The 27,010-nt window shown below is 48.8% G+C and overlaps 7 protein-coding genes across 7 annotated transcripts; 4 read left to right on the top strand and 3 right to left on the bottom strand.

Moving 5' to 3' along the window:
- Positions 1–27: 27 nt before the first annotated feature.
- On the bottom strand, positions 28–5,904 carry BDR25DRAFT_338882 (TPR-like protein; the record flags this gene model as incomplete). The annotated part of the gene is made up of 4 exons (XM_033693319.1): positions 28–5,080; positions 5,225–5,357; positions 5,578–5,606; positions 5,676–5,904. 4 exons carry the CDS (start codon positions 5,902–5,904, stop codon positions 165–167), a joined length of 5,307 nt encoding a protein of 1,768 aa, XP_033555113.1. The 3' UTR covers positions 28–164.
- A 2,620-nt stretch (positions 5,905–8,524) lies between these two features.
- BDR25DRAFT_9389 (uncharacterized protein) lies at positions 8,525–9,413 on the top strand. Its single transcript, XM_033699270.1, has one exon. It carries the CDS (start codon positions 8,559–8,561, stop codon positions 9,114–9,116), a length of 558 nt encoding a protein of 185 aa, XP_033555112.1. The 5' UTR covers positions 8,525–8,558; the 3' UTR covers positions 9,117–9,413.
- An 898-nt stretch (positions 9,414–10,311) lies between these two features.
- BDR25DRAFT_321331 (uncharacterized protein) lies at positions 10,312–10,923 on the top strand (the record flags this gene model as incomplete). Its single annotated transcript, XM_033691957.1, has 1 exon — positions 10,312–10,923. The coding sequence occupies one exon, from the start codon at positions 10,312–10,314 to the stop codon at positions 10,921–10,923; it is 612 nt and encodes a 203-aa protein (XP_033555111.1).
- A 4,059-nt stretch (positions 10,924–14,982) lies between these two features.
- BDR25DRAFT_309056 (uncharacterized protein) lies at positions 14,983–15,799 on the top strand (the record flags this gene model as incomplete). The annotated part of the gene is made up of 2 exons (XM_033691049.1): positions 14,983–15,133; positions 15,381–15,799. 2 exons carry the CDS (start codon positions 14,983–14,985, stop codon positions 15,797–15,799), a joined length of 570 nt encoding a protein of 189 aa, XP_033555110.1.
- Positions 15,800–17,479: 1,680 nt separating this feature from the next.
- BDR25DRAFT_348536 (uncharacterized protein) lies at positions 17,480–18,409 on the top strand (the record flags this gene model as incomplete). The annotated part of the gene is made up of 4 exons (XM_033694431.1): positions 17,480–17,486; positions 17,524–17,578; positions 17,616–18,047; positions 18,082–18,409. 4 exons carry the CDS (start codon positions 17,480–17,482, stop codon positions 18,407–18,409), a joined length of 822 nt encoding a protein of 273 aa, XP_033555109.1.
- A 282-nt stretch (positions 18,410–18,691) lies between these two features.
- On the bottom strand, positions 18,692–20,155 carry BDR25DRAFT_207445 (putative salicylate hydroxylase; the record flags this gene model as incomplete). The annotated part of the gene is made up of 4 exons (XM_033684530.1): positions 18,692–19,527; positions 19,585–19,751; positions 19,800–19,987; positions 20,030–20,155. 4 exons carry the CDS (start codon positions 20,153–20,155, stop codon positions 18,692–18,694), a joined length of 1,317 nt encoding a protein of 438 aa, XP_033555108.1.
- Positions 20,156–22,864: 2,709 nt separating this feature from the next.
- On the bottom strand, positions 22,865–25,252 carry BDR25DRAFT_330770 (alpha/beta-hydrolase; the record flags this gene model as incomplete). The annotated part of the gene is made up of 7 exons (XM_033692563.1): positions 25,079–25,252; positions 24,955–25,020; positions 24,803–24,905; positions 23,679–24,749; positions 23,486–23,625; positions 23,338–23,428; positions 22,865–22,881 (listed from the first exon to the last, which is right to left on the bottom strand). The coding sequence occupies exons 1-7, from the start codon at positions 25,184–25,186 to the stop codon at positions 22,865–22,867; spliced, it is 1,596 nt and encodes a 531-aa protein (XP_033555107.1). The 5' UTR covers positions 25,187–25,252.
- Positions 25,253–27,010: the final 1,758 nt, after the last annotated feature.

Genomic DNA, 27,010 nt, shown 5'->3' with positions numbered 1-27,010 from the left:
CAAGTGATGTTATGTTATAATCGCCACCTCATAATGGTTTAGCTAGAGTAGGCCAGTTGTCAAATGACAGCTCGCAAAGAGCGTCTCTTGATTTTACCTCTGGGAACCTCCGCCACCGTTCCATGCAAAACACCGCACTGACTGCCTGAGCCTCCAAAGTACATTCATAGATAGGATCTAAAACGGCATGTTCCTAGTACCGCGGATTCCTTCTCCTGTCTCCACTCCTGTAAAGTCTCGATTGATGAGAGAGTATTAGGATGCATAGAACCGAGAACCTCTCTCTGCAGCCTACAACAGTCCTCCATGAGCCTGGTAGCATTAATGTCGCGACCTTGAGATTTCCAAGTGAATGCTAGGTTCGCCATGCTGTGTAGCGTATCGGGATGCCGCTCGCCGAGCTCCTTTGCACTCGCCTTAATTACTTGCACAAACAGCTGCTCGGCCTCCTTCAACCGTCCTTGATTCCAGTACGTCGACGCCAAGTTCGCCATGCTGGTCAGTGTAGAGGGATGCCTCTCGCCGAGCTCTTTCGCACTCGTCTCTACTACTTGCACAAACAGCTGCTCAGCCTCCTTCCATCGCCTATCATTCCAGTACATCGACGCTAGGTTCGCCATGCTGGTCAGCGTGGAGGGATGCCTCTCGCCGAGGTCCTTCTTTCTCGCCTCCATCACTTGCACAAATAGCTGCTCGGCTTCCTCCCACCGCCCCTGATTACAGTACGTTGAAGCTAGGTTCCCCATGCTGGTCAGCGTAGAGGGGTGCCTTTCGCCAAGTACCTTCTCTCTTGCCTCCATAACTTGCATTTCCAGCTGCTCAGCTTCCTTCCACCGCCTCTGATTCCTGTACGTCAACGCCAGATTCGCCAAGCTGGTCAGCGTAGAGGGGTGCCTTTCGCCGAGTTCCTTCGCACTCGTCTCCGCCACTTGCACAAACAGTTGCTCGGCCTCCTTCCACCGCCCCTGATTCCTGTATGTTGACGCTAGGTTCCCCATGCTTGTTAGCGTAGAGGTGTGCCTCTCGCCGAGGTCCTTCTTTCTTGCCTCAATCACTTGCACTTCCAGCCGCTCGGCCTCTTTCCATCGCGCCTGATTCCTGTACATCGACGCCAGGTTCGCCATGCTGGTCAGCGTGTCGGGATGCCTCTCGCCGAGTTCCTTCCCACTCGCCTCTATCACTTGCACAAACAGCTGCTCGGCCTCCTTCCACCGCCCTTGATTCCTGTACGTCGACGCCAGGTTCGCCATGCTGGTTAGCGTGTAGGGATGCCTCTCACCAAGGTCCTTTGCATTCTCTTCCATCACTTGTAATTCCAGCCGCTCTGCCTCCTTCCACCGCCCTTGATTTCTGTACATTGACGCCAGGTTCGCTATAGTCAGCGTGTCAGGATGCTTCTCGCTGAGCTCCTTCGTACACGTCTCCATCACTTTCACGTCTAGCTGCTCGGCCTCCTTCCACCGCCCCTGATTCCAGTACGTCGACGCCAGGTTCGCCATGCTGGTCAGCGTAGAGGGATGCCTCTCGCCGAGTTCCTTCGCACTCTCCTCCATCACATGCACTTCCAGCTGTTCGGCCTCCTTCCACCGCCCCTGATTCCTGTACGTCGACGCCAGGCTCGCCATACTAGTCAGCGTGCCAGGGTGCCTCTCGCCGAGCTCCTTCACACTCGCCTCCATTACATTCATCTCCAATTGCTCGGCTTCCTTCCACCGCCCCTGATTCCTGTACGTTGATGCCAGATTCGCCATACTGGTCAGCGTGTCAGGGTGCCTCTCCCCGAGTTCCTTTGCACTCGCCTTTATCACTTGGACTTCTAGCTGCTCGGCCTCCTTCCACTGCCCTTGATTTCTATACGTTGACGCCAGGTTTGCGATGCTGGTTAGCGTAGAGGGATGCCTTTCGCCAAGCTCTTTCTTTCTCGCCTCCATCACTTGCACATCCAACTGCTCAGCCTCCTTCCACCTCCCCTGATTCCAGTACGTTGACGCCAGATTCGCCATGCTGTCCAGCGTATCATGATGCATCTCGCCAAGCGTGTTCTTTCTCGCCTCTATTACTTGAACCTCCAGTTGCTCGGCCTCCTTCCACCGCCCCTGATCCCTGTACGTCGACGCCAGGTTCGCCATGCTGGTTAGCGTGTCGGGATGCATCCTTCCAATCTCCTTCTTTCTTGTCTCTATCACTTGCAAAAACACTTGCTCGGCCTCCTTCCACCTCCCTTGATTCCTGTACGTTAACGCCAGGTTCGCCATGCTGGTCAGCGTGTTAGGATGCCTCTCACCGAGCTCCTTCGCACTCGCCTCTATCACTTGCACAAACAGCTGCTCGGCCTCCTTCCACCGCCCCTGATTCCTGTACGTTGACGCCAGGTTCGCCATACTAGTCAGGGTGTTCGGATGCCCCTCGCCGAGCTCTTTTGCACTCGCCTCCACGACTTGCACTTCCAGTTGCTCAGCCTCCTTCCACCGCCCCTGATTCCTGTACGTCGACGCCAGGTTCGCCATACTAGCCAGAGTGTCGGGATGCCTCTCGCCAATCCCCTTCTTTCTCGCCTCTATCACTTGCACAAATAGCTGTTCGGCTTCCTGCCACCTCCCCTGATTCATGTACGTTGATGCTAGGTTTGCCATGCTGGTTAGCGTAGATGGATGTCTTTCGCCAAGCTCCTTCTTTCTCGCCTCCATCACTTGCATATCAAGCTGCTCGGCCTCGTGCCACCTCCCCTGATTCCAGTACGTTGACGCCAGGTTCGCCATACTGGCCAGCGTATCAGGATGTCTCTCGCCGAGCTCCTTCGTACTCGCCTCCATCACTTGCAATTCAAGCTGCTCGGCCTCCTTCCACCGCCCCTGATTCCTGTATGTCGACGCCAGGTTCGCCATGCAGGTCAGCGTGTCAGGATGCCTCTCGCCGAGCTCCTTCGTAGTCGCCTCCATCACTTGTACAAATAGCTGCTCAGCCTCCTTCCACCGCCCCTGATTCCAGTACGTCGAAGCCACGTTCGCCATACTAGCCAGCGTGTAGGGATGCCTCTCACCAAGTTCATTTGTACTCTCCTCCATCACTTGCACTTCCAACTTCTCGGCCTCCTTCCACCGCCCCTGATACCTGTACGTTGACGCCAGGTTCGCCATACTAGCTAGCGTAGAGGGATGCCTCTCGCCAAGTTTGTTCTTTCTCGCCTCCATCACTTTCACCTCCAGTTGCTCGGCCTCACCCCACCTCCCCTGATTCCTGTACGTTGACGCCAGGTTCGCCATACTAGCTAGTGTAGAGGGATGTCTCTCGCCAAGCTCGTTCTTTCTCGCTTCCATCACTTGCACCTCCAGTTGCTCGGCCTCGCTCCACCTCCCCTGATTCCTGTACGTTGACGCCAGGTTCGCCATACTGGTCAGCGTGTCAGGGTGCCTCTCGCCAAACTCCTTCTTTCTTGTCTCCATCACTTGCACTTCTAGCCGCTCAGCCTCCTTCCACCTCCCCTGATTCCTGTACGTTGACGCCAGGTTTGCCATGCTGGTCAGCGTGTCAGGATGCCTCTCGCCAAGCTCCTTCTCTTTCACCTCCATCACTTGCACTTCCAGCTGCTCTGCCTCCTTCCACCTCCCTTGATTCCTGAATGTTGACGCCAGGCTCACCATACTAGTTAGCGTGTCAGGATGCCTCTTGCCGAGCTTCTTCGCACTCGCCTTTACTACTTGCATTTCCAGCTGGTTGGGTTCATTCCACCGCCCCTGATTCAAGTACGTTGACGTCATGTTTACCATTCTGGCCAACGTGTCTGGGTGCCTCTCTGCATGCGGTAAAAGCGCTCGGCATCTCTCCCAGTTTTTATACTCCCCTGTCGGACATGCCCTGCTAAGATTCGTCATAAACGTCTCCTTCCACCGCTCGGTTTTCCCCTGGCCCTTTAGCCATTTCTGGGTAGCTAGCTGCACTAACCTGTGCATGTCAACCGTGTCTGTATCTCTAGTTATAGAGATCAAAGAGTAGTCTCTTAGCAGAAGAATATCATCTTCCAACCTATTCTTGACTCTTGCTTCTCGGGCGTTGTCATCCGTGTCATCCCCTTCTTTATTATTATTATTTTCATCACACCTATTTCCTGTGTAGCCCTGGCGGCCAAGTAATGCTTTGTGGATGCCTTGTCTGTTGAAGAAGCTCATAAGCGACAGTAGATCAGCCGCTGATTGTCTTGTGTTGCGTATGTAGTCAAACGATATCTGCCATGTTGTCATAATGGAATTCTCGGCTTTTTCGTCTCTCCGGAGATGCCCTGCTCCCTGGTCCAGCAGGGTCGTATTTCTTATATCGCTCTTACGGAACTCGTCCAAATACTGTCGCAATGACCATTTCGGAGCTTGCTGATGGATATATGCCGACGCCTGGACAAGAGCGAGTGGCATGAACTCGAGCGCCGCCACCAGCTCGACAATACCGTCCTTGTCTATCTCCTCTTTTAGCTTCCTGTGAAGAAGCTCCTGCGCGCTCGCATCGTGCATCGGCTCAATCCGTATGATATCACTGCTCTCCACCAGCTTCTCCGCTACGGCTCTTGTCCGGGACGTCACCAGAACGGAGCCGTACCTGCTGGAAGGCAAATACTTCGACAGGTGCCACCGAGGAGCGCCGTCCTCAGTGGTCTGGGTACTCTGGTGCCTGTTCAAGGGTCGAGAAAGAACATCTGCGTCGTCAGCACTGTCGACGACTACCAGCCACTTTCTGTTCCCCTCGTTGCGGAACCAGTTATGAACCAGCTTGAACACATCCGCTTGTGGGTCGTTCCGGCCAGCCAATTTGACTCTATCCGCGATATCTCGGAAGCTTTGCTCGACGCGCGCCGCGTTGCTGGCATGCACCCAGAACACCCATGTGTCTGGTGATGCCTCCGCGGTGCGATAGCAGTGTTCGATGGCGAGCTGCGACTTCCCCACGCCGCCTAGGCCCACCAGCGCTACACGCGATGCTGGCACGGAGCATCTCTCGCGTATCTGATCGAGCAGCGTCCCACGGTTGACGAAGTCTGGATCGCGGCGAAAGGGGATGGTGCAAGAAGGGCTCGGTCGGGTCTCTGGTCTTGCTGTGGGGAGAAGGCGCCGTCAGCACCAGTCTGCAAGCAGCAGGATAACCCGCAGCGACTTGCCAAGGTTGTGGTTGTTGTTGTTTGATTGCGTGCCTATCTGATGTTAGTATGAGATAGACTATGGCAGCCGAAAGGACCCACCGAATATGTGTGCATGCGCTGATGCATCGCCGGGCACGACCCCGCGGTTGTCACAAATGGCGGCGAAAACCTTTGCGCCCGTAGTGAGCACCGGTGCATGGTCAGACATGGCTACTTGGGGTTGTCGCACACTCTACAAGCGAGAAGTCGTACCAAAACTATCACTTGCTAACAATATCCTGCGAAGTGTCGGCATCGCGATGTTAGCTGGTGCGGCAGCGTTTTGCACTAGTGTTACAAACCCAGCTCTTCCCCTCGCCGATCATTAGTCATTTATGCACCTATTTCTATACAGAGTGTATAACGGCTTACTGCCCTACTATTTGTAACACTTTGCTTGTCGGACTACCTACCCCTTCTGCTGCGGCGTTACGAAAAATGGCTAAAGTTTACGGACTAGGAACCCTCCTTTCAACTCTCCAGAAGCGAAAGTAGAGTATTCGCGACTCACATTCCTCACCCCAACCTAAGCCGCAACGTAGTATCGTCTTCATCCACGGATCTAGCTGAAAGATCTCCTGGTGCAAGCTGTTCCATCGGCTCGAATTCTTTGTTTTGGCTACAATGCTGAATTTGCCCTCTTCTTCCCATTCAGCGTTCCCACCAGTCCGCGAGACGTAGTCTTCGTAACCTCTAGTGGTGAATACGGCCGAATTGCGAGCGACGTACTTTACGTACATAATAGGGGACCTTTACGTTACGCAGCGTAGTTTCTACGTCGTATACGGACCCTAGACTATACTATTCTGTTGCTGCTGGTAAAAGGCCACAGGTGATCTTTGTAAGGTTGTTTAGGCTGCTGTTAAACAGTTCACTACGTAGAGATTGACCTTAAAAAAAGGCTCTGGACTAGCCTTCTTCAACGCCGAAAGTATAGACGCAGTATGCGTATGCGGTACCTCCTACGTGCTCTACGGCCGCCCAAACCACTGCGTACGACCTTCACACGTGATCCGTAGTTCGCTATTACTACCAGTACTACGGACTGTTTAGCATGCGGTTCCCGTTCAACGGCCTGAAGTTCGTGCCGGACAATTGCCGATCATTCGACTGCGCTATTCTAGAGCCTGGTTAATCTGCAAGAAAACCAAGGCGGTAAGACAGACTAGTGTGTCAAATCTTCTGCGGCAATCCTGTTGATGTGTGATGGCTAGAAGATTTATAAATCCATAAAGCGGACAGCTCTTTAGATATGCATATAGTATTCACCAGACGATGAATAACACACGAGCTGGGGGACTAGGACACGAAAGTTATGAAAACAACCTTTTCGCCATTTAAACTGTCGCTATGCAAGCCTCCACACGTTTCAACAGCAAATCTTTTGGCATGCTTCTCCTCCCTCAAGGGGGAACTTCTCTGCACAATTATGCATCATATATGACAAGAACTTAGTTCCCCTCGTCTCACTATGGCAAGAGCATACACTACTCTGAGTTTCCGATGTTATGATCCTCCCACGTTCTGGAACATTATGTCTCTTCGAGCAAGATATGTTATACGGTAGGATGCTGGATGGCTACAGCTCCACTATGTGTATATCTAACGGCATATTTTAGTAGTGGGGAATTGCTGAAGATTTGTGTTTTGAAGCTTTTGAAGCTGAGAAATAATAGAAAGACTCTGGATCGTTACCGATTTTGTTGGAATTGGTTTAGCTTTTACTATACATATTTCAATTTGAAAATGCTGTTTCGGGAACTGAGTCGAGGCGTTGGATCAGAGAATGTGGAGTGGTCTGAGGGTTTACTACAGTTGTATTTTTGCTACCTTTTGGGGATGCGGTACTGGGTCCGGGTTTTGAAAGCGTGTTATAGAAACTGGAAAAGCTCCGAAGGTCGGCCCTATTACATATCTTTTGTCCCATATCAATGGCTATATCAAAAAGGAGCTTAATATAAGTATATATAAGAAGCGTTGGCATATTTAATTCTCCTTTAGTAAGTTAATTTTGTGTTTGGGCCCTCTTATTGTCGCCATCAATAGATGAAGGCTTCGACAGACTACAGCGCTAGCACGAGGGTTTAGTGTAGGAAAGGGAAAGGAAGTCATAGAATCAACCGCATACCACTGTACTATGGAAAAATATTGAGTGTATCTATCCTGAATGCAATTGAGATTAGTTCCTTCACCTATTTAAACTCAGGTTTCCGTAAAGAGTCTGTCATTCTCCATTATACACCATGATTTACCATACGCATGAGTCCAGGCGACGGTTAGCGCAGCCCACCAACGCTTCTACTTTTAGTCTCCATCCCTCATCCCCCCTTCATATCCAACGACCTTGCCTGTCATTCGAAAACCACCATGTCTCTACCGAAACCTAAACTCCAACACACTGGCCCCTAATCCTCGAATACATCGCCGATAGCTTCCCAGCAACGCTGCTCTCCCTCTTCCTCGTCTTCAAATCCCTAGACTCCGCCACACAATGCATACAATACCGCAACCTCCATCTTAATTTCCCCACAGACTCCGGAGCGTTCTCCAGAAGCCCCACTCTCTCTATTCTAGCTAAATATCTCTCATCACCTGACACATATCGCTCTGCCCATCGCCTCTACATTTCCAACGTCATCCCGACCACCCTCGAAGTCACAGACCTCGCAAGACTAGTAGCAAAATGTAATCATCATTATTTACTATCCTGAGATGTCCCTTCCTTAATTCCACCGGAAGTCCTTGTTACGGTACACAACCACCACCCCAAGGCTAGCCTCCACCTCTCGAGCTGGACCTGTGGTACCCACATCTCAGACCAGTAGACGAGAACAAACCCCCGCTTTCGAAATCCCTGCCACTGACATCTTTGCATGCGAATTTCTGCCCTAGATATGGGTTCCCAGAAGGCGCTGCCGACTTGCGCTTCGCAGCTATCAAACGCATTTTTGCAAATGTGCCCAATCTGCATTGCGTGGCCGTATACCCCTGGCAATCGGAGAACTGGGACAATCCTCCCGCAAAAGCGCTATGGTATCAAGTGCCAGGGATAGTTTCAAGAGTCCAGAAGCAACGGGCTGCCGAGTTTTATGTTGGGGCGGGACGAAGCTCGTCGATTACGCACCTGTCACTACAAGGGAATATTGATACGTTGGTTAATATGTGCGCTAGGTTTTTGGATTTTGGGATGGTTGAGAGCTTAAACTTGTACCATTGACGCGTGAATACACCGGAATTTTTTCAGAGAGCGGCAGTATTGCTGCCGAAGCTTAGGTGTTTGGCATTGGCTCTTCCACCCGGTCCAAAAAAAAAAAAAGACCTGTATTGGCCTATTCAATTATCCATCAAAAGAGCAATAGAACGATATCTAACATCCGAATTTGCACCCCTCTCGATGCTGAACCTCTGGTTATGGCCAGCTATACTCACACTACTCACACTTCTCACCCACCACAGACAAACTCTCACCTTCCTAGAAGTCCATCACCGAACCCGAACGCGCGGCCCTCGGGTTCAGCACCTTAGCATCTCCAACATCCAGCTAATCCACTCTTCATGCCCCAATCTAAAGGTCCTCGTATTCGATCTTCACCGTCGCAGCGACTCTCTTCCCAAGGATTTAGACCACTTTAGACCACTCCCTGAAGCCGTGTCCAACATGTCTCTCTATACTCTCCGCATTCATATCGACATCGGCTTAGAGCGTCTCGGATACCCTGAATGGCATCTGCTAATCCCGCCTTTCGGCTTTTCAAAAGAGGCAAAGTTGCAATTCCTGCCTCCAGTGCATACTCAGGTGTGGATGGCAGGAAGGTCGGAACCGTACACCCCAGAGTCACCGGAGACTGAAATAAGGCCTTTTATAGAAGGGATTTGGCGGGCAGTCTTTGGGAGGAAGGATCTTCTCGAGAGTAAAGAACTAATGGCACAGTTTGAAGAGGGGAATTATTGATGACGGATTCATCGAGGGAAGAGAATTGTGCGAGGAGATTTTTGAAGACGAAGGGGAAACAGGATGGGGAATGTTGTGTGCAGAATGTGAGGACGACATGTGGAGCTGGGATTGAGGGAAGGGTGTATCCTAGTGAGGAGTTCTTGGGGTAGAGGAGGTGAATAGAAACTTGAAAGATGAGAAGAGTCTCGATTCGAGTTTTTAAAAGACCAAGCGAACTGCATCACTGGGCGACGATGAAAATGTACACCTCTTGAGCTTCAACTCCGACGGTAAGGAAAGCGTGTTAGAGTTGAGCTCGAGCCGTCTGGTGTTTTGCTGCGCGGAAACCAAATAACTGATGCTCCTGACTGTTAAAGAAGACATTGCTATCGCGGGGTGAAGTCAAATGCGGAAAAGAGTTCAGGAAAAAAGGGATTGAGGAGGTTGAGAAACAAAATAGGCACGGGAAGGAAACTTTGGGGTTGAGGGCAACCACACGGTATGCCAAGCGAAGAGCGAACATCATCGTCCGGCCCACAGTGCTTTGGAACAAACTATGGCCTTGGCGTAAGATTGAACGGACACCTGTCGACCGGTCCCGCTGGCCATTGCTCGAGAGAACCCGCCCCGGGTGTGGCCCCGTGCTGAAGGGTAATGTGTTGTTTTGGCTCGTTTCATGTCGACCCGGCGATGCTGCGTAGACTAACCGTCTGCAAGCTAGGCGTATTCATTCAGCCAATGCAGGCGAGCTTTGGGCGGGCCATAGTAATAGGTGGTGATAGATGGTGATAGGTGGGTGGTGTTGAGGTGCGAGCTCAAGCCTCCCGATTATTTGCGGAAACTACCCCAGCCACCCGCAACCTTGGGGAGGCGAATTGCATCACCATGCCGTCGCACGCTGTGCCGCCATCTTACCACCACCTTTTGTTTCTTCTGCCTGTCCTTCACTCTTCACACTTCTTCGCCGTTTCTAGCTGCACTTACGCCCTTCTTTCTCTCGCTCATTTCGTCGCCTGTTTATTGTTGTTTTGCGCATTGAAACCCCTCCCCTCTAGCGCCGGAAGATCCGGCCAAGCCAACCAGGCACCGCACGCAATCAGCGACGCGCATGTCATCGGCCTCTCATCCCTCAGAACAATCGCCTTCACCACCGCATCGTCACTCCTACATACCCGCACTCCTACGACTTCTTCGCCTCTAGAGGGCCTCCACGATGCCAACCATACCCAACACCCGCGACCTCCCCGCGCCGCAGCCCGACAGCCTTGCGCCTCGCGATCCTGGCGTCTCTTCCCTGCTAAGCCGGGAACCCGCACTAGAAGTGAAGGAGGACACAGTAATCGCTCTCAATGCGCTCGAAGGAAGATCATTCAACAAACGCGACGTTGTCCCCGGAATCATCCCCACATACTACAGCACCAGTGGCCCAACCCCAGGCACCGTTGTCGGCATCGTCCTCGGCAGCGTCGCAGGATTCCTCTTGATAGTGTGGCTCCTCTGGTCGCTTACAAATCTGTCGGGCCGCTCGGCAATTGCAGGAGAGGAAGAGATTGTGGTTCGCAGAAGGCGCGGATCGCATTCACCACATTCGCGTCGCTCGCGCCGGAGCACCCGCACCGAGGTGCGGGAATTCAGCAGGAGCCCAAGGAGGAGAGAGCACATCATTGTCGATGAGAGAAGAGCGGGGCCGCCGCCGCCACGGGCACGCAGTATTATCGTCGAGGAGAGAATCAGGGTGCCGAACGATGATGTGGTTGAGGTAATCGAGGAACACGATGATTACCGAACACGGAGGGGCAGTCGCAGGAGCGGAAACTATAGGTGAGAGCCTGCTCTAGTTAAGGTGGAGGTCAGTTGTACCTTGTTAAAGCTGCGTTATGATATGATTGATCGGGACGAGCTCGACTGTCCATTCTTGTGGGCCCTTGCTAACTCTTAAAACGAACTAGATATTGAGACCTCCCTCTCATCCGAATCCAACAATCAGTAGCCATCAAACTCACGTTATATTGCAACGCGCACACTCAGGTGTACGAATGCAGATCTGAGCTCCGTCGGGATAACCGGTTGTCCTTATTTTGGCTTTTCTTTTTCCTGTATGAAGTTACTCCTGCGTTCTATTCAAACTTTATATCCAATCCTCCAGATTTTTGTGTACTATATTTCGGCCTTTTCCCTCGTCTGGCATTGGTGGATGATCAAACATGGATGGTGACTCTAGGAGGACTCGCCGGTTAGGTAGGAGGTCTAAGCATGGGGGATGAAGGGTCAGGTGAATTCATGGAAAGGGACTACTGACGGGATGGAACTAAGCGCAGATTGGTTGGCACGGGGTGTCGTGCATCACGGCATATCCATTGTGTGCAAACAAATGGTCATGGTAGCAAGCTCAATTGCGTCCTTTTTATCCTTAGCCCTAGTTTCTACTGCGGCAAACCCGGAGGGTTATGTGCTTGTTGAACAGACTAGTCTATCCTTGAGCCAGGTTTGGGGGACCGGGATTGCGTTCTACCTTGGTAGGTTCTCTTTTCAACAACTCCAGTCAGAGATCTCCCGAGAGAATATCCCTAACATGAAACAATTCTACTAGGGACAGGAATAAAATCAGTGTATCCCGGTACACCTTAAACCTTGGAAGTGTGTGAATTACTGCCCGCACGTGAATTCGTGTTTCTATATCTCAATAGGTCCGTGCGCGTCTTGGCAACGTGACTTCCCCCTACATTTCGAATCTTGCCCCACCCTTTCTACTTCGTTCTTACACTGAATTCTTCCATCACGAAACTGTGGGGGCTCAGTCGTCCGGTGTTAACGCTTCTGGGAACAGCGCTCAAATTGATGATACAGTTACAAGAAAACAGACAACACGTCTCGCAGCCTCGAATATGACGCCAAATGAAGAATGCGAGCTTCCGGAATCTGGAAGTCGCCATCGGTCGGATCAACGGCAGTCGCGATTTTCTAGCCTTCCAGCTGAGCTTCTTCAGAACATCATCGCTCGCGTACCTGCTAAATCAGATCTACGCAGCTTGTCACAAACATGTTGGAGGGTTTTTGTTGTGGCCAATGAGTTCTTATATCGGAGCTACGAATACCACACAACTCGTGGAAATGGGGAGACTTCTTGTCATTCGCCTGCCTACCTTCTTCGAACTCTCATGCTTCGACCTCATTTGGGCGAAAATTTCGAGTCAATCAATATTGCGTACAGCAACTCGGCTTATTCCGGTGGCTCTAATGAAACGATGAAAACCCTATTGCACCGATCAACCATTGGAGATCAATATGCACAGTTTTCGAGACTCAAGAAGAGTCTTTACCAGCTGGACTTGGACTCACAATCGGCGTATCTTCTTCTCTTCACCCCAAAAGTCAGATCACTCACCCTGCACGACAGAGGGGACGGGCTTAGACCTTGGGTTTTCAAATTGCTCGAAGATGCAGCCCGGCCTTCTATCGCACAAACATTCCACGGATTTTCCTACCTCCGTAGCCTTACTATCCGGTTCAATCACTCGTCAATTGGCAGGCAGATGGATTGGGCACATTCACCACCCGTTCCGTCGTATTCTGAATGTCTCCTTATTCCAGCTTTGCGGGACCTAACCCTGGTTAATGCAGATATCGGGAGCCTTTTCAACCCTCATTGGGATCCACTTCGCCTTTGGAATTGTCCACCACGCAGTTCGCCTGTGACCAATTTCACCCTGTCAAACCCGTACTACATAGATGGATTTTGGGGAAAACTTCTGGGCAGCTTTGCAGGTCTCGAGCGGGTCGAGGTCGCATGGAACAATTGTCGCGGTATCAAAGATCAAATATCTTGCGTATATGCCTTGGAGATCCACAATGAGACCCTTCGAGTCCTTGATCTTAATGCCCGGCAGTTGGGGGACCGAAAGATAGTGGAGCCGTGGCCATTTATTTCGGACTGGACTCAGATTTTCGATCATCTAAAGTCCCTTACACTCAACGGGAAAGTCGTGCTGCCCAAGACCTGAAAAGCCGGTACGCCTAGCGCGACTGGTACATGTTGTGGAGCATGGATTTCGAAATTTCTTTCAATCATTTGCAAATTTTGGAACATTCATGGAATATGGCGACCCCGACCTCCCGACGAGAATGTACATCTATCAACATTCAAGCAACTTCGAGTGTCAAGATAGACTAGACTGACAACCACTATTCTAGAGCATCTCATTACGTGAGATTTCAATCGATAGGCGCAGCTACTAGTTCAAAAATATTTACTTTGGTGACATCGGCCTCCTGAGTCAATAGATAAATGAAGCGACACGATGGTGTTTTCACGGTGCTAGGGTGGCTTCTCATCAAATCCCATCCAAGTGCGTATATCTGCTCATAATCCTTTTCCTTCAAGCACCGTCATCTTTCCCTCCTACTCATTTCTTATGTGCGCCATTTTCGGGCGAATTCGTCATGGATCAGGGTCATCGTCTCTTCCAAGTTTCGTGGAAAAAAATCTTCCTCAACTTTACCTCTAGGTTGCATATTAGCGGCCCTTGGAATTCGTATTGGTGTTGGCATCGGCTGAGCTGATTGTTGTAATGAAATTAGGAACAGGTCATATTCTAGCAGGTGTGTCTGCCTCTGCGACTCATGCTCTCATTATGCAAGTAGGTATTTGCCCTCGTGACTCATGCTCTGATCACACAACACAGTGCTCCACAGCCTGAGGACCCGCACGAACTCAGGTCTCTATCCACTGGGATCTCTTTCGTTCCCCTTTTGATCCAGCAAACTTCTACCAATCGTCCGCCAATGGCCTCCCACTGTGCTTCCCAACTACACTCAAGGCTACGGTGACATCCTTGGTTCACTAGATCTAGGATCAAGAGATGGACGAAAATACCAAGATAGGAGCCATACGACTCATGTTCAAAATTTACAGCACTGGGATTAAACTGTGTTACGGTTCTCTGTCTTGGTCTCCTTGCAAGATCTTGCTACTGGTCCACCCTTCGAGCATTCGGCTCACAGAGAGAATTCCCGATCCTGTTATGCCTTCTAGACAACTTCAACACGTCACTGGGGAATTTAGGGGCTCCAAGAGCAAGCTAGAAATGTCCACCACACAGTTCTGGAATAAAGGCCATTGAATTTGAATAGCAAACCAACACTGAATAAGGACGGGAAGCTTTCCTGGCAGCTCTTAGGGCGTCGCTGACGCCAGTAGTTTACTCAATCACTAGACAAAGATGCACAGCCAGATGACTGGTGAGGCTTACCAGCAACCACATCTCAACCGTATGCTGGAAAGTCCAAAGATACTCTTAAGTTTCTCTCCATATATGGCCTACTCAGGCCATCACCCATTGGATCTCAGTGGATCTCGCTGGAATATCCCTCAGTTCTCTCCCGGAAACTTCCATCTCCTCGAAGGCTTATCAACCAACAATTGCACGACTGCAACAGCCCATAGGATTTTAATGGTGAGTCGCCTATTTCTTCGATATCGGCCTTGCTGTCACAATTGGTCCCGGACTGCGTATTGGAAATATGGTTTACATATATGTGGGATGGCGGCACATTCATACGAACAGCTAACCAAATGGTCAAGACGGAAGATTGGGATCCTTTAGCGTTTACACTTTCATTTAGAAGTCTGAAACAAGCCCGAGTATTTCATACATTTACTCCCGATGGTGATAGCCGCCGTATTATGTGAAAGATGGCCTGATTACTCATGGACTCAGGAAGGCTGCTGGCAGGCTTTAAATAGTAGAACAGTCACATATATCATATTGACATTCTCTCTAACCTTTAAAAGGGGTTTAACTAATAGATTCTATTATGCTCATGTCCCACGTCAGGTGATAATGCGCTGTACAGACTTCACGCCACCCGAAAGCTCACTGCTCACATGCAGGGACAATTATCAGAAGTTGAGGAAATCTTACTACTCACATCACAACACCCACTGCTACAATATGAGATCTTCTCAAATATCTTCTCGCCACTTAGAGGGTTTGATGTGGTTGCCGAAGGCGGCGGGCCCGCTGATTCCACCTGCGGTAAGTTCTCCGGGCTCTTATATGTGCCTTTTTAGGATTCGAGCAGATATGACTCTGCACATCGCAGCAACCAGAACGCCCTCAGAACTCGCTGTGAATTGCCTCACTCCGGAACTACTAGGATCCATACAGCCCAGCCATGCACCCAGGACCCAATAACGGCAGATCCGTCGTGGAAGGATTATTGTCCCTCTTAGACACGTCGCAAGTGCACTGCGTGCATTCGGTGTTACGAGTACCATAATAGGTAGGAAAGCGAGTGGTAGCTGGAAGCTTGCACCCTCCCCCGGACATCACGTATTTCTCACACGGGTCGCAGTCGAACTTCGTCCCTTCAGGCAAGCTTGTGTTAGGTTCGACATCCGCCGTGTTTTCGTCAATGGGGTCACCAATTTGCTCTTCGACAGCTCCGCCCCTCTGGTCCTGTTTTCTGAGGAAGAGCAGGTTGATTCTGTGGAATACACCTTCGTCGTTCCAGCCAAATGCGTTCTTGGAAACAGTTGTAGGAAGCCATCCAAGCACAAATGGCAGCTCTTGGGTGACTTACCAACGAATATTAGTCTGAATAGTGATACTACATTAGAAGTGGAGGGGAAGGCGGAAAGCGAAATTGGGTATGGTAGGATGGTCTCGCCGCTTGAGATAAACGCTCGGAGACACAAGTGACAGCAAAACCTACCGTTCAGCACTGTCCTGTAATATAGATCCCTATTAGGTCCCCTTACTAAGGTTTTTGCCCAATCGTAGGCCTAGGAGTCATATGATCAATACACTTTATTTTCATATCCGTCTAGTAACCAGTGATATCCAAGACTAAACAAGCGTCAGGCCTCTGTATCGAAAAACGACATCTGCCTGTCTCTAACTCACCACGGTGCTGGGCACTGTCGGTTTTTGTACTGCGAAATCACTCGTGGATAAGAGCATGAAGATAGGAATGCAAGTCGTCGATAGCTTCGATCGCCTGCCTATCGTGAGGTCGTTCAAGTGGCGGAAGCGCTTTATATCCCAGAACTTCAGGTAGATGATGATATTGCCGGTCGGGGGGAAAAATTTTTTTTTTTGGCGGGTTGGATTCGTTGGCGTCTATACTGGCAAGGCATCTCACAGCCTACGCCGGCCTAGTCGGGCTGATTGTAGTAGTAGCCTGTCTTATATTAGCAAATTATCTTGTATTGAGATAATCAATTAATGGAAAGGAACTTCACTTTTGCATCTCACTTTGCTTCTTCTGAGGGTGCATCAGCGAGGGTTGAGGTGCAAGAAAAGAGAAAGGAAGCGGACAGGAGGTGATTGTAATGATTGGATCCACCACCTTGGTGGCAAAAGGTCGACCCTAGTTAATAAAATGGAAAGCTGAAGGCAAGTGGCTGAGAGAATGACGGATTCCATTTTGAAGGATAGTTAGTAACATTTCTTTAGCGCTTCAATTCGGCTCATTACAGCAAAAACTAAATGGGGGGGTTCAGTTAGAAAGTCACTGTAATAGAGCATTAGTCTCCACTAGGGTGGTGGGGCTGGAATGTCCTCAGAGTTTCCCCTTACTTAGTAGCGGTAGAGTCGGAAGGGACGGCGGTTCTTGCAGTCTCAACGAGGACCAAGCGAGAATTTGGTGCTGCATGGGTAAAATACAGACACCACGTCGCATCCTCTCTTCTTGGCCATTGAAGGCGCTGTCATATTCATTCTATGCCATAAAAGTCGCTACAACCTTCGCCGATAGAACGCTTATATTGATGCGATGAGATCCCCATATTACCAACGGAGGTATGCATACGCCAAACGGAAGCCCCAAATATCGTACCTTGTCACAAATGCGCACCACAGGAAAGGATTCGCACTATTGATGACTTCATGTGAAAGACACCATGAGTGCACTCCTTGGGTGGATTGTTCTTTTTGACACCTAATATGGAACATAACAGTATTATTTCAACACAGAAATGTGCATCATGTTCGAACTAGGTAGCAGGCACCGGAAAATTGGCGTCGAAACTAGGAGTATGTAAGTATAGCAGCCCTCGCTAGCATTCTAGTGCCTGGTGAATGTTCGCTTTGTGCATCACCAATCATGGCTATGGTGCTTAGATTGCCAAGTGTCTCTTTAGGAAACCAGTTTTATGTTCTGAGCGTGCGTGTGCGCTCGAGACTCACGCCTGCATCATACCAGCAATGATTGTGATTATGTGAAACGCATGCTCGGACATATTGGACATACTCGGACGCCGCCATTCCTACCAAAAATCCCCCAAATATTACTCGCTATTTTCCCTTATTTGTTTCTAAGATCACAATTATCAATATAAGGGAATTTTACGCTTATTTATACAATCTGACACTGCAAAAATGGCTAGTGAGGATAATGCACGCCTTGCCGACAAACCAATAAGACTCTCATGATAATGACGTTGAGAAGAGAGCGATAATTCATGACCCAACCACGAAGTCGCTAATGATTATACTCGGAAATCCCAGCACACAGAAAAGATTTTGGGGTATATCGCTGGTATCGAAATGACTTATTGTATTACGAAAAAGCTCTTGTACTACGAATACTAACCGCTAATGGACTAATATCCGATTTACCTCAAGAGAACTTGAAGAGAGCCTTATATCCTACTCCAAACCCTTTTGTCGAATCAAAATCCGCTAAACGGGCTAATAACCTCGAACTACGCTTCGTCTCCTCTGTTGCACGACTCGATGGAACCCTCATTGAAGAGTCCCAGAGACATTTTTCTAGAGGCGACTACGTCCACCTAGAGGACCCTAAATTGGGAATTGCAACGCAAGGCTTAGACACCGAACTAGCTGAACTTCTCTTCTTGTGCTCCAAGGTTGAATTATTCTTCTTTGAACATTCAGCATTGGGCTTCGATACCTATCTGGTCAGAATCTTGGATATGCTTAGAACGTCCGTTCTTTTCATAAATTTTCAAATCTGACAGGACCAAATTTCGATTCGGCCCCTCCCAGAAACGGGCTCCCAAACCATGTTGTTCCTCGGCCTCGTTTATCCCCACATTGCGAGACTACATAACCTCAACTTTAGTTCTCAAAGGGTCATCTGGATATGCTCAACTTGCCTGCTTCTCCAAGAAAGTCACTCGAGAATCAAATTGTGGCAAAGTTCGCGCGAAAAGGAATTTGAGAGACCTACCCAAAGCAATAACATACTGGTCATCTGTGGCCGTTCAAATATTATATTGTGGACTGGAACTTATGAGAATCTTCCAAAATAGCATCTTTAAAAATAGAACCCCTAGTCCATCCTAAGATGACATAAATAGCTTATTTGGCTTCTACCCTTGCTAATATCGCAGGGTTAGAGCTGATTGATGGTGGAGGGCATGGAGCAGTCAACTAAGTATTGAGAGACGACCTAGGTAGATTGAGGTGAGATGTAAGGTGAGGTGTAGGGTCTCTGGAGCTCGATAGAGCTCAGAGGTAAATATATAGTAGCTAAAAGAGAGCTAGCCCTAAACAGGAAACGGGTGAGAGGTGAAGGACCACATTCACCATGCGCTAGGTCACGTGAACCAGTTTCACGTGCGACAGCTAAGACTCTGTTCCGTGAATCAAATTGCTCCACACCTCCCTCGCTTCCTTTATGGCATCAAACCCCATCAGTATTCCTTGGTATTTGACATCAATGAATACGAAATTCTCGTTGGCTTCCTTCCGGACCCAGCTGGCGCTCTTTAAAATTCGATCTCTTTCCCTCTGTTCAGGGCCATCGGGCATATGATACATATGCTGGTTCGATATTGATCCTTTCACCTGGGTCGTGGTTCTTTTCTTCTGCAACCCCTCATACATCTTCAATACATCAGGAATTCCTACATTCGGTGACGGGGATGGTGAGCCCGTTATTGAGTCCTGGTATAATCCTAGTAATATCCCCAACACCGCCCCATCTTCTACCGCCATTGCCCCGCCTTGCGCCTGGTATGGCAAACTTGGATGACACGCATCGCCCAATAATGCTACGTTTCCCTTCGTCCACGACTCTAGCTCTTCATGATGGCACAATTTCCACTTGGTCACTGTTTCTATCTTTGAGATTATCTTGTTGATAGTACTGTCCCATCCTTTGAAGATTTCTCGGATTTGCTGGACATCACCTGGCTGGGTCCGCACATTTGCTGGAAGGTCGTCGGGAGTGATGAGAACGAGGTTAAATTCTTGCCCATTCCGGAGAGGGTAAAACACTGCATGGCTAGATCCGCCGAGCCACAGAGTGCAGACCGGCTGTTCAATGAGATGATTGATAGAGGGGTCGTTGAGGGATGTGAGAGCTTCTCGGGAGAAGGTGCCACGGTACGCGAGGTCGCCTGTCTCTAAGGGTGGGGAGGGGTGCGTGAGGAGTTGTTCACGGATTGTGGACCAAAGGCCTCGAAGTGCTCAGCGAGGAGAAGAAGACGGAAGCCGGCAGCCATCCTTCAACTTACCGTCTGCACCGATAACAACGTCTCCCGAAACTACATCTCCATCTTCCAATGTAACCGCAGCCTTCTCAAAATCTACACTACCTACATGGGCCCCGAGGCGGATCCTAACCCCTAAACGTTTCGCTTCATCAATAATAACACGCTGATAATCTGCTCGGTGGATCGCGCTCAGTCAATTAGCCTCATTTTCCAAGTGTGGCTACGGGAATTCTCACATCCAAGGACTTCCAGTATTCAGCGGACTGTCCCGACTCACACTACGATCACATAGCAAGTCCCCATTTTCCCACCGGCGAAGCTGTATACCATCCATGATGACCGCGTGCTTCAGAAGCTCGTCTAATACTCCATAGTGCCGCCATACTCGCGTCGCGTTTGAGGGGGTTTGGATTCCGGCTCCGACCTAGATCTTTCAGTGAAGAAAACACGTGGGAGGTAGCTTTACAGCTAAGATTTCAGTCACTCTTTCAAGAATAAGAACATCGATGTTGGAATGGCGACATGCGACTGCACAAGCCAGCCCACCTATCCCAGCGCCGACAATGATAACTTTTAAAGGTCGGCGCGACATCCTTGAGTGGGCTGCTAATTCGCGGCAAAAGGCTTGAAATATAAGCTCCTCCAGCTCCCAGTAATCCGTTCCATTTGTCATCCTATCATCCACGCCCTATTCCAAACAGCCGCATGATTGGTTACGCCCAGCTTGAAGAGGAATCTACTGCCGAAGGATTCCGCGTTGTCACAAATCATTGCATGGTTTTCTACGGACCCGATGCCCGCTGGATCATCTGCGACTTGTATGTGGTTGGAGCTAGCATGCTGACAACGGGAGTGGAAGCTCGTCTAATTAACAGTGAGGGGACATGAGAATGCACCTTTTGATTGGCTGGTGCGTTCGCCTCGGCCGAGGTGATGAAAGCACGAAACGGAGGACGACAAGGGAAAGAGACTAGATCAGGATGTTACTTCGCGAATTCCGAGTAAGAGACCAATGATAACGAGATGAAAACTACGTATTCTAGGGCCCAATAAACCTCCATTTACGGTCCAAAATCTAAATCCCTTCTCTCAAGTCCTTTTCTTCGCTTCCTTCCAGATTCCCCAGAAGGTAACCCCATGCCCCTCCTAAAGTTCCGCCCCACCTGCAACCCTTGGTGTCCCTCTCTGTTGTGATGAGTCATCCGCAATTGCATCCTTGCAACAACGTCACTCATAAACTAATCTTAGTCTTTGCCTGCTTAAAGCAGAGCCAAGTAGGCCTCAGTGTCAATCTGCTCGAGCTGAGATATCTCGTCCTTGAAAACTCCTGCTGATGGACTTTTGTCTCCAGCAAAGGAAATAGACCTACTAGATTGTTAGTTGAACTGTGCATATTAGGTCCAAAGTTGCAGCAAGGCGAACAAGCCAGAACTATTGGGTGGCAATGATGAAGAGAGATTTAAGACGAATGCCACTGGAGAAGAGTCCGTCAAGCTCCGCCATACTAGGAGAATGAGAGGAAGAATGTAGCAAGCAGCGTTTGGGCAAAATACTGTGCTTTCAATTTGGCTGTGTTCTAGTTAGAAACAAGCCGAGTTTCAATATATCTGGCAATCGAGAGCCTGCAAGTAGTAGACAACCCGCTGTAGATTGCTATAGACTGCTGTTAGAAGTCATGGGACGCTATTCATGGTTAATTCATAAAGCGAAATGCTAGCTGGCATATCTTCCCGTCATTTACTTCAAGAGGCTGTGCCATCCATGGAAGTTTAGTCATCTGTCATCGTAGGGATGCTGAGAAAGTCATCAAGAAGAGACTTATTCAAGAGTACTTTGAAGTCTCCATTTGATTTGAGGTAATGAAAGGATGTCTGATGAAGAATATAAGACATCATGATTCACGGTAGTTATAAAATCAACCTGTATTTAGGATGAAATTTGCCAATAACCTCAATTCAGGAGCGGACAACAGGAAATGTGCAGTAATATAAGAATACCAAGACCAACTAGGGTGGAATAACGGAGAAGAGAAATATGTAACTACCCTATTACCTGAAAGGTACTCTCGAGGGTAGGTCAGGATAAGAAACGGGGTAGAGTTTGATAGAGCCGAGCGCCTTAAGGACAGTAGTACTACACCAAGTGGACTTCCAGTCCATTTAACCACGCAAAAAGAGTAGAATAGCAGTGTTGGTAACGCATTTAAGGCGATCCAAGCAACAGGAAATCGCCAAGGAGGTATTGAAACCCAAGTTGCAAAGTTGACTATTACTATTCGGGATATAAATGTTGCTAATATCGTTAGTTGAGGTGAACTCAGTGTGTCCAACCGTTAGTTACGGAGCCTTTTGGAGGTTGTATAGTACAGTTACGGAAGAGTCAGCTGTTACTAACTAACTGTACGGAGAAGATAACGTCGGTGTATGGTTTAGATACAGTAACTAAAGTATTATGAAGTAATTGTGCTAAAGCTAAAGACTATACCTAATTAGGAAGTTGTGATACCCCTTGTGAGATCTATAGTTGTTAATCTTACTAGTAACAGCAATGTTATGTAACTAATTCTTCTACAGTTAAGGAGCCTCTATTATTAACACTAATAGTTAATTCCTCCTTATTATAATAGTCTTCTTAGCCTGTAAGAAGCACTGCTCGCACTCACATAAGGTTCCTAGGATTAATAGGAAATTAAAGGCAATGTTAATCTTAAAGGCGATTCTAACGTTATAGCGGGCATTATTTAGGTGCTCCTTAGCCTGGGTATCTTGCATATGCTTTAAGGGAGTTGCTTTACGCGAGGACGGCCTAGATGGGCCAGGTGAGGCCATGCGGGCCTTCTCTAAGCGTCGGGATGAGGCAGCATGATATATCTGGGTGGCAGAACGGCTGGATGAGGCATGTGAGGATGAGGCCCGCGAGGATGGGGCCTGCGAGGTGGTAACACGCTGAGATGACCGCGTCATTGATTGGGATAGGAATTAGGACATCATAATGGGCAAAAGAATAAGGTAGATGGCATAGTTGCTGAATTTGTTAGAAGATTGCTAACAAAACAGGCACTAACAGCATTCTCCGCATTAATCTCTGAACACGAGCCCCCTGGCCCTCAGCAACCTGCCTTTAACTGCCTAAAACCACTAAAAATCCTATATAACTACTGTAAACGGTTAGTACAGCAGCCTCATGTATAGTACAGTATACTGAGTAGATGCCCTGTACGTACGTACGTGACCAAAATCGCTGTACTGCAGTACTGTACTATTAGGTGTACTAACGGTTGGACACACTGGGTGAACTCAATTTAATATTGGAGCCAAACTGACGGTATTGAGCGATAGTATCAAGTCTGAAAGGCGAGAGAGAGTGCTAAGGTGAAAGAAAAGTAAACGCAGAGGGGCTAGTCCGAATATGTGACTGGTCTAGCGTATGCATGCAGAATCACCTGCAACAATAAAGGAGGTTCCCGCCAACTTGAGGAACTTCATAAGCAGAGAAGTCCCTAATGCAGGGTCCAAGAGTTAGAGATTTAGCTACTATTAGTATTTGCCTACCATCTCTTCTCTGCCTTAATGCGTTTTGGCATTTTAAACCTTATCGAAGAGAGTTGGCGTACCCAACAACATGTCGTATATCCCAAATATCTAAATTAACAAAACTACAGTATGTACATATTTACAAAGATCCAAGGAAAGAAAGTATCTAATAGCAGATACTTCATCAAGTCCCCATATTAAGCCGTAGCTGATGTGAGGAATGGAGTTTCGTCCCACTCACAGACTGTATTTGGAGGCGGAAGGGTCGCATCGGCCATGTACGCCATCGTGTATTTGTCAAGGCATTTAGAGCAAAGACCAGAAGTAGTATGCTAAAGCGCACATAGTCAGCGTCATTTCACATGCGTAGGTTGATAGGAGCCACTGACACCGACCGCATCAACTGTTATAACCTCAGATCCAGCGAATAGCGAAGACATCTTCTTTGCGCTCGAAAGGGGGGTGATAGGATCCAATTTGTTTCCGATGAAGAGGATCGGGTTGCTGGTTTTGTTTGCTGACGGTATGCCTTTAATGAAATTTAGCATATGCCGGATATTTTCGAAGGAAGTGCGTCGTTACCTTTAAATAGTTGACTCTCTGGAGGGTAGATATTAACCGACCGACAAGCGGGGCCGACAATCGATCCAATGATCGGTCCGCCGTAATAACTCTGATTGAATAGGTATTCAATGTGCTCCTCGTACGTTTCAAAGGTGGATGTGTTGAATCGGCCGGCATTGTCAATGCACGCAATAAGTGTTCTCGAATCTTGGAAGTTTTCCGTGGGCGGGACGAGAATTTGAGCTTTCATTGTTGATATGGCCGCCAATGTTGCATTTCCCTTTTCTAATCCAGTCAATACCAAATCCCAGCCCGGGAATCCTGAGATCGGTGAATAGCTGATGGAGAAGGCGATTGCGATGACATCTTGCCAAGTTACAATGACTGGAGCAACACCAGTTGCAGGATCGGCAAAAACAATTGGGGATTTCTTCAGAGATTCTAAGGTCGCAATCGCACGCTTTTCCAGTTCTTCCGGAGAGGTCGCGTTTTGGTGGAATAAGCAGAGTTCGGGTCCAGCTTCGTAACAGTATTTGTAGAATGTCTTCATGTCTTCATCTGTTGTTTCAAGTGCTGTCCTCCAGCCATTATAATAATAGTCTTCGGAGTCGACGACGCCGTCGATGACTAATCTTCCAATGCGGTTGGGAAATAGTGCAGCATATGTAGCGCCGAGAACGCTTCCGTAACTCATACCATAGTACCAGAGCTTTGCTTCTTCGGGTGGGTGTCCAAGCTCCTTCGCGCGCAGCTCAATGTAGTGAAGCATGTCATTGGCAACAGCCACTGTTCCAGCATATTGAGCAGTTCCATTAATGGCGAGTACTTCGGTACACCACTTGCCAAATGCAGCCGATCTCTGAAAAGATTTCGCTAATGAAGACTCAGTGCTATCGTCGACAGCCGTGAACATTTCTGCGTCAAAGATGTTTCGGGCTATCGGAAACCCAGGAAAGCAATCTAGACTAGGGCCACTTCTGCTCACACCCCTGGGATCGAAACCGACGTAATTGTACTGCGGACCGAATTTGGTTTCGAGGACCTCGAGGTTTGCCATAATATAACCTACCCCAGAGCCACCGGGTCCGCCTGAACAATGCTGTTAGCTCCGCTGCTTCTAAGGAGGGATCCAGAGGACCTACCTGGGTTGACTAGGATATCCTCAGCAGAAGAGTTTTGGGACCACTTTTTTATGAAAGCGATGTTCGTTGTTCCAATTGAGGAGTTTGCGTAGTCGAGGGGAACCTACATCCGTCAGCACGCTATCATAGTTTTTGAGGTAGATTTGAGTAACCTCTAGGTATGCGCATGTGAAGTTGTCGTAACAAGGAGCCCAATTTAGTTCAGGGGATGGGGTGAGCTGGACACGCATTGTCAGCATTCGCGTAAGGAATGAAGACCTTGTGCGAAGTAATTACATCGGTAAACTCATATACCATCGTTCCATTGTTTCTTGGTTTCAAGGGGCTTGCAGAAGCGATGGAAAGTACGCCCGCTGCCGCGGTACAAAACATTGGCGTCCTCATCGCAAGTACAAAGTGAATGAGAAAGGAGGGGAGAGTAGTAGGGGGTGCTGAGGTGTCAAGTTTGAGCGACGATGCTAGAACGTGGGAGAGAAGGCGGAAGTGAACCGCCTTAAATATATAAAAGATTCATCTCCGTTTCGCAGTAGCTTGAGTTCTATGATGCCGTCCCACAAATATGGATATTGTACCTGCATCGCCACATTCGACGGAATCCTCGTATTAAGAACTAGATTCGAGCCAGTAGGCGTCAAACAATGTGAGATGTGTATTTCAGCCGAAACAACCGTGTTGGGAGAAGCTCGTTCAACCCTGAATTTGCCAGCTGTTCCGTAGACCGAGCGACGCCGATCCATCTGGGGCTGTGGTAGTCATCCCTGTGAACATCCTCCATCGGCAGGCTGAACCGTGAAAGCATTTTGCTAGCAGCGTCCACACGACAGAGTCTTGAACTTGATTTAATCATCGAAATCGACGTATCCACCAAAGTACGCTTGGTATATATGGTGCACTCGACCATGAAGCGATAAGACCTCCTCTGTAAATTAAATTTGCGTTTTGTGCTTCTACAATTCATGTCAGTAAACAATCTTCCAAGCTAACACCAAAAGAGAAAGAGACATGGCCAAGACTTCGTGGCTGAGTTAGCCCCGATGGACCTCAGCCCTCCGTGGCACGGCTTCGAGGCGGCGCGGGGATGCCTAAAATTTACCGAAGTGGGAATGACGCGAGGCTGAAAAATGCCAGAAGATCCTCGCTACCATGTCAGGCACGTCCGACTCGTTCCAGGATCTCTGCGTCTAATTGAAGGACCGTTCCGTTACTCAGTACCTTCATTGGCCGCCAACCCCGCTCACTAGATTCTTTAGTCGTGGAAAGTCGAATTAATTCGGTCAGCTTTCGTGCCCTATGACCCGTCTCTAGTTTTCAATGTAGGAATCCTCTTAAGGCCCAACCACGGTTTACCATCGCTTTAATCTGTCTGGGGAAGGTTTTTTCTTCGCAAATTGTGTCTGTTTCGCGGAAGACGTAGCTAGGAGACACCGAAGAGGTTAGGGAAGTAGCAAATACCGAGGCCAATGACGCCATCGGCAACGACGCTAGCCCGAACACTAGGAAGCAATTTATACATGTTGTGAGCCTTGTGGTGGTGCAGCGGGAGAGAGTTGTATTGATGTGGAGCCTCTACGGCGACCATATTACGGAGAGAGATATAAGCGCTAGTAGATAGCTGCTTTGTCCAGTTTCACATTTCCTATTTTAAAATAAAATTTGGTGTGCAGCTAGAATTGGGATCGGGCTTGGCCAAGCTACATATCCCCCACCACAACGAGACTTGCAGTTCTTCGGGCACGGGCAATTTGCAGGTAAGCAAATAGGGGCAGCACCCGTGCCAAGCTCTACCTAATAAGGAATATATCTTGCAAAAATCTCGCGCTGTCTCACTGTTCCCTCCGCTACTCCAGCTTCATGGATATCCCACCACGATGACGAAAACGCTTGGGCCACTAGAGTTCGGCAGGTGAGTGTCATTATTCTGTGCTGGTGCCTTTGCACTCTGTTCATCTGGCGTATTTACAAAGAGCCTAAATCTGACGTAATAAGTTGATGCTGCTCAAACGAGGTGTTTCTTTCTCACATAAAATTGAAATTCTGAATGAAGGAAGGATAGATTTGTCAAGACTGGGAACTTCGAACATGCAGGTAGCATGGCTAAATCGTCCGCTCTAGTAGCAAGAACCAATGATAACGAACTAGCAAAAGCGCCATGAAGGACTCCTGTGAATTTTTAGGGGTTAAATACATGATCCGTAGGGAAATCACGAA

The sequence above is a fragment of the Lindgomyces ingoldianus genome (assembly GCF_010093535.1).
Source record: "Lindgomyces ingoldianus strain ATCC 200398 unplaced genomic scaffold BDR25scaffold_1, whole genome shotgun sequence".
Lineage (NCBI taxonomy): Eukaryota > Fungi > Ascomycota > Dothideomycetes > Pleosporales > Lindgomycetaceae > Lindgomyces > Lindgomyces ingoldianus.
Note: the sequence above shows the minus strand (reverse complement) of the source record. Positions and strands in the feature narration are given on the sequence as shown.

Excerpts from the sequence above, each read along its gene's own strand:
- BDR25DRAFT_9389 (XM_033699270.1), top strand. The coding sequence starts at position 8,559 with ATGCTGAACCTCTGGTTATGGCCAGCTATACTCACACTACTCACACTT.